At 40.8% G+C, this 12692-nt stretch overlaps 1 protein-coding gene across 36 annotated transcripts in view; it reads left to right on the top strand.

The window, feature by feature from the left end:
* The window catches only part of SNAP91 (synaptosome associated protein 91), a 134394-nt gene that overhangs the window by 45370 nt on the left and 76332 nt on the right, over positions 1-12692 (top strand). For all 36 annotated transcript variants that reach the window (XM_043542606.1, XM_043542604.1, XM_043542598.1 and 33 more), the window contains exon 5: positions 7679-7781. In XM_043542606.1, the coding sequence (XP_043398541.1) occupies positions 7679-7781 (103 nt within the window). The remainder of the gene's footprint in view (positions 1-7678; positions 7782-12692) is intronic.

The raw sequence follows: 12692 nt of genomic DNA, 5'->3' as shown, positions 1-12692 counted from the left end.
TATTGGCAGAGATCTGTCCAGAGTTGATGGCTGCCCACATGCCAGTGTGGGAGTCTGTGTTTGTCTGCCTTGCTCTTTTTTCCTGGTTCCATCCTGCCATGACTTGACTGGGCCAGACTATAGACTTCCCTTTCGGACTTGTGAACAGTAGGTAAATGCTGTAACTCAAAACAGTTTCTTTGAATACATCCTTTATTTTAAATGAACATAATGAACAGAGAGAAGGGATTACAACAACAACAAGGCCTATTTGCGTTAGGGTTGCCAACCCTCCCAGTTTTGCTGGGAATCTCCCAGAATTGCACTCTATCTCCTGGAGGCTACTGAAGCCAAACCAGGAGATTTTAAGCTGCTGGAAGTGCAGCAGGGCTAAGGCAGTCTTCCTGCCTGCCCTGGCCCTGCATCGCTCCTGGAAGCAATCGGCATGTCCCTGCGGCCCCTGGAGGCCAATGTGAGCTGCAGGCCGTGGCGCCCCACCGCCCCCCAGGGGCTGCAGGGATGTGCTGGCCACTTCCAGGAGCAGCACGCGAAGGGGGCAGCGCACAGGGTCCCCCTGTCCCCTCTAACATGATCCATACCCCTGTGGTTGGTAAGATGGCTGGGATCACTTGAGTTCCCTCTTGACATAGATTTTGCTGTAAGGCAGCATGAACTACCACCCCCTTAAAGCCAGCAATAGTTCTCCCAATACACAAGGGCCTTCACATGCAGCAAATTATCACCTGGGATCAACCTTCCTTTCCTAACTAATTGAAAAGTAATAGCTTTTTTCAAAATTCTCAGTTTTGAACTACATCTGTCCAACCAGTGAAGTTTCAGGCGAGGATATGAAATAAACATATTAAGTTCACCAATGGATGGGCCATATTTTTGGAGTTTAATGTATCCATCCTACAAATGCTTACATCACATCATTTGAAAGCTTTTTTTATATATGTTTAATTGAGGTATGATGTGGAGCTGTCAAATACTGCCATAAGCCTGCAGGCTAGGTAAAACAATGGTACCCAAAATGTCACTTTTGGCACAGTTCCAGAAACAGTGCAACATGGCTATGACTAGAGTTTTTACTGTTAACACTAAGGTGTTGAAATTTAAATATTGGTCAAAGCTACCAAATGGCAATGTATTAAAATATTTTTTAATTTGCTTTGCATGGGAAAGTCTCTTCTCCCCCCCTCATCCCCCGAAATGATGGAACTGTTTAACATGTGGCAAAAATGGTGGTTCCTCACTAGTGCTGCAAAAACCAAACTAGGAAGAGTCCCAGGGAGAGGTGTTCATTCCAAATGGAATTGTACCACTTCATGCTGATGGAAATCTCATTCATGAAGGAGATAATAGAAATATCTCCTCCAGAGACAGACTATTAATATATTGGGATATTCTGGGGGAGGCACAACATTGCTAGACTTTCTTATTGATTCTGATGTGTATGCAGCTTGTACTGCAGATCAAACGCTTGCTGGTAAGCAATTAAACATTCTCTACGTGGCTTGATTCTAGCATTTGAGACCCTGAGGGCTCTGAAACTTTATTCATTGTTAAAGGATGTGAGCAGGGAAAAGATTCTCATGTAGCTCCAGCACTTTGGCAAATGTTGGCTGATACTCAAAAGGTATTTGATTTCTTGTAACATGTCTATTAAAGAGCTTGATGATGCTATAACTCTGCATATGCTGCTGTTGGAGGAATGTCAGGCAGGGTGGTCATGGTATGCCCTGTCTCCTACATTCAGTTATGGAATCATTTTCTCCAAGTCGTACTACTAAATGTCTGTGTAGAGCAAGACGGTGATTGGAAACTTCAGTTACACACCCAACATGCCATGCTTCAATAGTTCTTAACAGCAAACTGGCCCAACTATGTCAGGTAGATATCAGTGATATCAGGAATGTAGACTGAAGAAGTACAGTGCCTCTGAATGTATGAAATTTTCTGTGCATCAGCTTCCTGGATCTTTCAATGGAATTTGGAGTGACATGTGAACAGAACTGTCAAAGACTCAAAGGGCAGAGTGGAAATGTAGGACTGACAAAGAAACTAGCCCTTGTCAGGTGGACTCTCTCATAAAAACCTTAAATATGAAAAAGCTATAAGAACAAGAAGTAGTGAAGACAGAGTCCACAAACAAGTCCTTGCCACTAAACTGAAGAGGTATGAAGAGCATGTTACAGCTCTTACCAGCTATGCCATCAGGAATATTGCAAACCCATTTGACCCTGAATCACATCTAGAGGTTCCTATCAATGTTACCTACTGACAGCATGTAATATCAGATGTACACGAGTTTCTACTCAAAATAGCAGATTCTGTAGAAAACAAATAAAGCAATTTGAGAGGTGCAGTTGATCCTGATTGGATCCATACTTTCTTCATTCCAGTCAAGAAATTTGGCATCAGAACCTTGCTGACATAGCCAAGAAAACAATTTTTCAGTCTGGAAAGGAAAGGGACAATCATAGCAGCTATTAGTTCAGAAACTTTTCTGAAGAGCCCTGTCATTGGTGAGATGCAAAGATGATTTTTCAATGGCAACTGTTCTTAGGCACAAGTCCTATTGTGGGACTGTGTCTCTCCCATCCTGATGGAACAATGAGAAGAACAGACAAAGCTGAATTAGGACATCAGCTGGAAGCTCAAACTGAAAGAATCCATGAGCTAAGAGCATTCAACAAAGAAACCACAGTATACATCAGAGAGGCCATGGGTGGAGACAAATTCCACACATTTGATGAATTGGCTATATACTTAAGGCAGGTCCTCAGAGGATGTGACAAAACTAATTCTGTATTCAAAGTCTCTGACAGCTTTAACAATAAATAAGATCTGCAAAAAGACAGAGCAGGACAGTATGTAATGTCTGATGGAAGAAATACAAGGCGATTTCGTGTGCCTCCATGGAAAACCTTCTAAACACGTCATCCAACAAGGATATCTTAGAGGAGTTTTACAAGTGACTATGGTTCAAAATGCCCACAGGTGCAGGAGCACATCCAGTAAAGACATTTTCTTAGTGGAGGTTTTTCTAATGGTGAAGTAGCAAAGTCCATCACCAGTAGAGGCGTTTGAAGCCCAAGACTTTTGTTTAGTACTCAAGAGGAAGCCGTCACAAGGCTACTTCTGCAAGCTGTATGTTCCAGTATGGCTTTTGGGTCTCTTGGTGTCAAAGGAACTATAGTAATTTAGGTAATCTGAGACACATGTTTTGGTCCTTGCTGTTCACTACTTTCCAAAATGGAACACAGATATTGTGTGGATTGAAATGGCACCATTACTAGCACAACTGTCAAGTGTAGCTTCATACCTGTGCATGCAATTTGTGACACACTCACTCCTGACTTCTGCAACATGCTTCCTCCTGTACATGCATTTACAGGATGTGACTGTGTCATCACTACTTAATATTGGTAGGGAGAAGGAAATGTGTGTTTAATGTCATAATAAAGGGAGCTTACCACTTCAGAGATCTTGCCAAATTGGAGGAGAGTGATGCACAAGCTGCAATTTCTGCAGCAAGGAAGTAAGTAGCAGTACTGTATGACCAGAGCAAAAAAAGAAAAGGAAACCCACAGACATGAATTGTTGCTTCTCAGTCTAGCTATCAAAAAGAACAAGTCCCTGGCCAAACTCTCACCGTGTGAGGACTGTTTTGAAGAGCGTGACAAGTGCATCTTGGGGGGAAAAAAAAGATTTGGGACATCACACATAGATAAACCAGATACTGGATTGCCACTGCATCATCACTTGAAAAATATGGGTGGTGAACTACTTCCTGTATTCTTAAAGGGCTCAATGGCATCTGAGTTTCTACAAGACCTTCTTAGTGCCTGTAACAGTTGATTGCGCAGCAACTGGCTATAGTCAAAACAATCTTTCCCGCACAGAACTATGTACATACAAAGGCAATGAAGACTGGGGTAACCACACACTCTTGACAGAGCTCATGATGATTGATGATTATTACATAGTGCTATCGCATTTCAATGATAACTGTACAAACTTGTTACTAGATTTTGTTACCCTTTAGATTGTGATGCTTTTGAGGTCAAAGAAATCCAATGTTCTTTGTCTTGAAATAATCATTTAACAAACACATGCAAATATTTCAGTGTTCATTTTAATGTGTTGGTGTCCTCCTTTATCCCTGTTGCTATAGTAACAGCACCATTTGGCAGCTCCACATGTGCATCATCTTAAAGTAGACAAAGTAACCTGTGTAGAAGGGTACATTTAAGTTGACCACATTGGTGTCTGCCGTTCGCCTATATGGCATTCACTGTCAATGACTACAGTATACTACTCTGTTACTGCAAGGTAGGACCAGGGTTAATGTGGAAGTAGTGACTTGGATGTGACCCCCTCCACCTGGGGTAGTATGTAGGTGAAAGGGCACCACTAGTCTACCAGACTATTCACCTGTGGAGTTTCTTGTGGCTTTTGTAGTATCCCTCCATCCTGTTTGTTTAACAGAGTTTACTGTAAGAAATCATAAGCCATGACGCTACATAGACACCCAGATCTATACCTCTCATCAGATACACATAATGCTGCTGTTCAACTATTTTAGTAGCTATCTAGGATCAGCAAGTGGATGTACAGCAATTGTCAAACTCAAACAAGACAGAGTTGATGCTCAAGGAAAGATGGAAACATTTAGAGCAAGGAACCATCATGTGTATCTATCCTCAAATAGTCAAGCTGGTACGTGGCCTGGGAATTGTTCTAGATTCACTGTTTCTGGACACTCAGCCAGAGCTACCTGAAATGCTCTCATTCTTCTGTTGTTGCCCAGAAGGCAGTGCCCCATACGGTCTGTTAATGGCCTGTCCACAGTTACCCACACTTCCATGATACCTAGTTGGGATGGCAACTCAATGTGTGTGTGCAATACTTGGAAATGAGTGCACTGAATTTCCAAGTTCCAGCCAGTCCAGAACACTGCAGTTTGCTTCCTAAGCAGAACTGGCTGCTTAGAGCACATCATCTTAGTCTTCCATTCATTATACTGCTTCTTCCATATAAAACCAGGTAAAACTTCAGATAAATTTTGGTCCAATGCAAAAGGAGTGCAATCAATAAACACCTTTTTGTTGTGAGTTCTTGCTCCTTTAGAACAATAATCTACTGGAAAATGATATTGTCAACTTCAGGAGTCAAACTCCATGCAAGCAGGGGGATGGAGCTCTTTTCGCAACTGACCTGCAACCTCATTTTTACTTCCTCAGGAACAGACTGTGACTGCAATACCCTTGTATAACCTTATTGAATTAAGGTTCAGTATCTTTGGAGTTCATTGTATTAAATGTAAAGATTCCAAATTATTGTGGGCCTGTATGATCAAAGGACTACATTGAACGTTGTAGCAGACAAGGATGATCTTTGGGGACAATATGTGTGAAGTGGATTTCCTGGGAAACATCTATGGGGAAACATTTTCCCCCTGACTTTCCCATATCTGCTTATGCAGAAACACAGGCCTTTGAAGCTTAAGCACTGGGGAGAGGGCAATTGTCTGTTTGATTACCTGTTCTCAGGGTCCCAAGTTCAGAGACCCGAACTGTATAAAGCAGGGATTTACATATTCATTGGGGTGGTTGTTCTGAGCTAACAGCTGTTATGAATTCATAACCACAGAAATTCCTTGTTGGGGTTTGAAGGACTGAGCACCTACCAGAGCCCTTGTTGGAGTTCGTATTAGCATGTGTGTAGATTGTATTGTTTTTAAATGTTTTCTCTGTGATCCTTTCAATTTAAGAATAAATGGGTTTGATAAGAAAGGGTGTTGTGGTAACTTCTGATTGTGGAAAATTTACGCTGTCTGTGCCCTATGACGAGAAAGCAGGAAAGGCAGCCTGCTTAGGCAGTCTGGCTTGCTGTGGGTATCAGTGTAAGCAGGGAACAGTGCAGCCTGGAAAAACCTCAGTCAGCTAGGGAAGAGAGGCAGGTCTCCTCCAATCAAGGGAGATGATGGCTGAGGAGCTAGGAGCCGACAGTAGATGCCCTTTCTGAACCCTGGTGGGGGTAGGCAGAGGACACAGGTGCTTGTGGAAGACTTGCAAGGAAGATTGCAGTTCTAACATAGCCTCCCACAACAATAACAAATGGTGCGCCCATGCACACAGTGAAAAAGGAATACTTCTAGCTGCTGCCAAGGAAGGAGTGCAAGAGTTCACTTGATGAACCCTGTCTTGGAAGGCATTCAGATACTGTGGTATTGGGTGCCTAATCTGAATTGGATGACTCAGAGGTGGAAGAACTTGCTGTAGTTGAGGCAAGGGGTAACTAGAACAGAAGTCACCTGGGACTATAACCCCAAAACTAGCTGTTTCTTGCTGTAACCTCCTATTCCCATACACACTTGTAGCTGTATGCCATAACTGTTTTGTGGCTGCATCCTTCTTATTGGGTATATATAGTAGCTGCTACAGCTCCATGTTCTTCCTGCACCTTTCCTACAAAAATGGGTTACAAGGGATTGGTAGAAGAGTTGCAACCGAAGCGTTCCCTCAGTTATTCTGCCCTCCCACAAAAACCACACACACCATTCTGACTTGGTTTACCCTCCTCATGATGTTATGATTCCATTAACTAAGCTTTACTGAAACTTCAGAAATTACAAATATAAATTAATTTATAAGTGTTAGCATGGGGGATTTATATGAAAATGGAAATTCTGGCTCACACACTGAGTGATATAAAGTATTATAGTTTCTGTTGTGCTACAGGTTGTCAAAGGAGAACTGTGAGTATTAAAGGGGTATAAAGTAGATTACACAAAGCACAGTATTTCTAACTTTTCATTTTTTACATATCTACACAGTTAGCAGTAAGTCATCCTCTAACTTATAAAGGCTAAATACAGGACTCAGTCTTTAGTCACTTTTAGAGTGCTAATTATTTATCTTTCGTGAATTATTTTGCTTAGCTTGTCAGAGGAGCAAGTTAGAATACCCACAAGACTTCAAATGAGTAAACTATGAAATGAGAAATGCAGGTGGCTTTCATCTAAACATTCATTACTTTAGATACGTTCCGTTACAAAGCTTCTCTAAGGTATCATCCAAAGCATAACCAAAGACTGCCGTAGACTGAAATAATTGCGGGAACAGAAGGCGCTATTCATGTGATAAATTCTATTACCTAAGACAGTACTGCAGGCTACAAATATGCAGCATGTAATAGATGTCAGAACAGACTCTCTTGAATTTAACAAGATGACTGGACAAAAGTATAGTAACTTGGGTATGCTTTTGAGCCTTTCGCATAGGTCAAAAACTGACACTTGCTAATGGTTTTCAGTTACGGTTACAAGATCAAGTAACAAAAGCATCTAAATCTACTGATTCAGAACATAATCTTTTTAATATATAGTATAAGCAATAGAGCGACTTCCACATTTAGTCTGGCTTGTGCTGTTGCTTAACTAGTGAGAAGTGATTCTTATACGAACTGTTTTTTGTTTTGTTTTACTTTTATTTGATGGGGTTCGATGAAATTTTCAAAACTGAGAATTCTTCCTATTTTTGAAGTGTCACTTTTTCATATGTAAGGCTATGTCTAGTCCTCAGTAGATTTTGCAATATGCCGTTTTTCAGTTTTAGCAAATGGGTAAGTGTCTTTATAAACAATTACACTGGTCCAGTTCAACAAAATATGGAACTTTGTTTTATTGCAGGATATGATATGTCTACCTTCATAAGGCGATACAGTAGATACTTGAATGAAAAAGCATTCTCCTACAGACAAATGGCATTTGATTTTGCAAGAGTGAAGAAAGGGTAAGCTGTTTGTTTACATATTTAAACTTAATTACGATGGGACTTGAGTGAAACCTGACTCTTCTGTCACTAAAATAATTATCTAATGCTTTAATGAAAGGACATGGTTTAAGTATTAGTTGAACAGCAAACAAAAGATACAACTAAATCTAAATATTAAGAAATAATTTAGTTTGTCAAGTAGTGATAGTCCATACTCCTTCAGTGCAGTCTTAAATAATGTGTTGAGCTGAGATGTGTGAAAACTCCTCCATGCCAATGGGTAGAGGGCACACAATACTGTAACCCTTATCAGGCCTGACACACTCACTGCCTCCAACACAGTTGTAACAATATGTATCCAATTATTACATCCTATGTAAACTGGTGATGTCTGCTCAGGAATATCATTGTGTATGTGTGGGTTGGGTATAAAGTTATGTATGTGTGCTGGGTATATGATTGGAGGCACTGAATGGATCCAGTGGATCCTTACACAAAGGAACGTAGTATTATCTGTCTGCCTGGCCGGATTACAGACAGAGGTCAATGAAAGTACACTTATATGTAAGGTAAATAAAACAATCCAAGCTAACAAGCTGCAGCTTAGTGAACATACTGGGGGTTTGTTTTCTTTGCTCTTTAGACAGAAATAATGGCTGCTGGAAAATATAAGGGAAACAAAAAGACATTCTAGTTATCTGTCACTTAAGTGACAAAGGAAAGCGCACCCTCTGAGCCTGAGAAAGTTGGATCCCCTGGCCTGGCAGGCTAGAGATTCTGGTAACTTGGTTTGAGAACTGCTTAAGCAAAGATTGTAACTTGCTAAAATTAAGTTTTAGTCACTAGAAAGTGTTCGATTTTGTAATCATACCTAGTAACAATTTTATCTTAGTATCACTTAAATCTCTATTCTTTGTTGGTAAACTTATTCTTAGCTTTACTACAAATCATATCTGTGCTGTTCTAATGAAGTATCGAGTGAGTCCTCAGGTAACCTAACAGGCTTGTGTGTACATTATCTTTTTGGAGGCAGTAAAATGAATTTCTGTGTGTCCAGTCTCTCTGTGGACACTACAGAGACGTGTCTGGGAACTCAGGAATTGGGGGTTCACAGGTTGGTGGTTTTTAAACTTGCAAGGCAGGGTAAAGACAGAGTGTCTATCTTGGCGCAAGAGAGCTTTATGTAGATTAGACTGTAACATAGGACATTGAGAACTGTAAGTCACTGAGCCAGGTGTCACAATGATAAGTCAGGATGACCAAACTGTGTAGAAAATCTGTATACAGGAGCTTTCAGTGCAGTGCATTATTTTTTTGTTTAAAACTGCTATTACATGTTTTTTCTGCAGGCATATTGCATGTAGAAACTGGAGAGAGTGCTATTGCTCTGAGTCCTGAAGCTACCATATTTGGAAGGCTGTACACTGTTCTTGTAGAAGGTTATAGTAAGAGTTCAAGCGCCACAAGAACTGGAAGACTAGACAGAGTAAAGAAGCTAAACTTCTATACTTAATTTTTTTTTTTTTAAAATGGAGGGGACGATGGGCCATATTGTCATAGTTCCATTGCAGATGATGGCTATGGGAGACAGCAGTGCCCTGAAATAAATATTTTTAGGGTTTTAAAAAAGTTCTCAAAACTTAAAGCAAATGAGCAGTTGAATAGATTACTAAGAGAGATTGTTAGACCAGCTTGATGAGAATTTGGTGAGAATAATGTAATAATTAGTCTTTCAAAACATATGGGATCGGATCAAATGAGCCAGCTGGCCTTTTCAGGCCCTACTAAATGTTTGAATTGCATTGTGATAGTTGGCATTTTACTATGTACACTGCTTTGTCTTGCGTGTTTTTTCTTAATTGTACTTGAACAAAATATTTTTAACCAAGAAAAAGATGGTCTTAACCTTCAAAAACTTTTTTAAAAAAACCTGTTTTTAGTTTTAGTTTGTAGGCTATCTCTACTCAAACTATCCCCTCTTTTTTCTTAAAAAAAAAAAAAAAAAAGATAAGGAGGGGCCTTGCAGCTTATCTGGCTCTGGGCAAAGGACAGAAGTAAATTCTGGAGCTGAGGCTGTCCACTGAGTGCCCTCTCTCCCCACTCCGTCTGTTAACATAGGATGTTCCTGCTAACAGTCTCTAGCTGATCTCAACTGCTGAGTTGGAAAACCTAACAGGATGGCAGAGGTACCCAGGACCCAAACTAGAGGGCTTACTAGATCCAAAAACAACATCTTGAACTTCTCTCAAACCAACTGGAACTAGCAAGTTTGGTAACAAACAGGCAAGTGTTCACCAATACTCCCCCAAAATACCCACAGTGAGGCACCTCTCCACTACCTGCCCATAGCATCAAGGAATCTCATTTGTGCTTGCTATGGATCAGTTACCTGAAACCAACAGCCTCTGGCAGCACAAGCACCATCTTCCAGACCTTTCTCTCCGTGTGTAGGTAGCGATAGGTACATACCAACCCCTGAGTCCTTGGAATGTTCCCTTCAGTGTCTTGCCCCTTATCCCCTAGACATGCTCAAAATTACCAGGTCTCATGTTCCCAAAGGAACAGTACACACCAGCTTGTAAGATTCTGCTCAGGACCATCACTTTGCTTAATATCACAGTGCTTAATATATTTATAGTGAAAGCAGTAATAAACTTATTACAAGTAGTGTAGTAGTGAGTAAAACTATTCGAAACACATAACATGCTTTCTACAGACTAAACTTAACTAAGAAAGTTTTCTCTCGCCCAAAGTCCTATGCCACATTTTCAACCATGGCTGTCTAAGACCCTGCTTTCATGAATGCAGACATGCTGTCAGTTTACTTCCTAGGTGCAGGATACCAGGGTATCTTTTTTGCCTTCTAGAAATACCCACAAAGTTCATTGTCTTTACTCACAGACAGAATAACCCTCCCAGGGCTTGTTTTTTCCCGTGTGTGCTTTCCTGTTTTCACATGTCAACATTTGACTACATGTGTAAATATACAAAGTTTAATTTATATCCCAACAGAGAGAGAGAAAGCTTTCTTACCTCCTGTCTGGAGAAACCGGTCTAAGACAGATTACCTTTTGGTGACCTGCTTTTATCTTATATGCTTAAGAACATAATTTTCTGATACACATACATAACTCCTTGCATGGTACATGTACGTACCTTTCACAGTGATATTGATCACCAGTGTGACATCAGCTTTCATTTGAGACCTCACAATAACATTCTTGCTTGAACCAGAATGTGCATACCAGAATCAGGAATTCCTGTAACCCCACTGCTCATCCTTCCCAGCCAGCATTAAGAACATCGTAAGTTACAGACATCCCTTCAAGTTGAGCTAAATATTTCATCTTCACCATTTCCTGTGGCTTTCCATCAGCATGCAAACATTACCTGTTTTCATCTGTCAGTTTTACAGAATATTAAACTTGTAGGCAGTGGATTTGCACAGATGTTGCTGATTTGCTAAATTAGCCTGTAGAATCATTACAGCTCAAGAATGTGTGAGAAGGAAACCTCCACATGCATTTCAGAGCCCAATTGAGTGTGTAGCACTAGTAGTGAGAAAAACATTTATTGGTGAACTGAGCATATTGACACAGAAACTCGAGGCCATGAACATAACTGCACAATGCACTTTTTAGAATCCATTTTCAGTACATAAGGACTGCTAAGTGGTTGTAAATGTGTGTTCACGTGGAATAAACAGCAAGTTGGTCTCTGTAGTATGAGAATGAATACTCTTAGGTCTCTATTCTTTAGTGTGAAACAGGCTGGGATTCTTCTAACTTGGGATTTATTTATTTTTTTGGTCTCTTTAGGGCACCAGTAGTTCAGCTACATTCCAAGATAAACAGGTAGTGGCTCAGTGCCCTCTATAATCTTGTTTCAGTTCCTTTGCCGACTGCTTATAGCTAGTTGCCAATTAACATTCCTACCAACCTGGTTGGTTACAGCCTCGGCTGCACTCCTAGACATGAGCAGCTGATTAGGGGAATGCTTATGGATCCCTTCGTTGACTTGCCTTTTCCTCAGAGCTGTTCGTAGCACCAGTATCTGCTTCAACTACTTCACTGTGTAAGTGAAGGCATCTTGGAGTTGCTAGCACCTTAAACAAAAAACAAACAAAAAACCCACCATGTGTTAAGCCACTGTTTTGTGTGTTTGACTTCGGGTAATTAGCGTAGTTTTCCTCTTGTGTTCGTTCAGTGCACGGAGTATCAGTAGCCTTAATGGTTTGCTGTTGGCGTTGATTTCTCAGCCACCTGATTCAGTGGTCTGATCTTACATTGAAATGTTGTGTACTCCTAAGTTATTGTGTACTCCTAAGTTATTGACACCTTCTCAGCACGTGGCTATTGGGTTTTGGTCTCCTCTAGAGTTGGCCGAAGAGACATTCAGAGGGGAAGATCCACTATCAGGTAAGAGTGAATTGGGATACATCTGTTCTGCGGATATTCCCTAATCTGCCCAGAAAATAGAGCATCCCTGGTTTCCTGAAGTCTCTGAATAACTTCTTAAAAAAAAGAAAAGGAGTACTAGTGGCACCTTAGAGACTAACCAATTTATTTGAGCATAAGCTTTCGTGAGCTACAGCTCGCTTCATCGGATGCATCAGATGAAGTGAGCTGTAGCTCACGAAAGCTTATGCTCAAATAAATTGGTTAGTCTCTAAGGTGCCACTAGTACTCCTTTTCTTTTGCGAATACTGACTAACATGGCTGCTACTCTAAAACCTGAATAACTTCTGTAAGCCTGATTCTCATCCCAGAACTTCAAAAGCATTCACCTGAAACTGGATGCTTAGCCCAGCATCTGACGTGCTGCATATACCTCACTAATTTCTGTGAGATTTCTGACTCCAAACACTCCAAGGCTGTAACATCTAACTTGCTGAGGTGCCTTCATTTCTATGAACCCTTATGCCTGGTT

This window comes from Chelonia mydas, chromosome 3 (assembly GCF_015237465.2).
Source record: "Chelonia mydas isolate rCheMyd1 chromosome 3, rCheMyd1.pri.v2, whole genome shotgun sequence".
Classification (NCBI taxonomy): domain Eukaryota; kingdom Metazoa; phylum Chordata; order Testudines; family Cheloniidae; genus Chelonia; species Chelonia mydas.
This window is presented reverse-complemented; position numbering and strand designations above follow the sequence as displayed.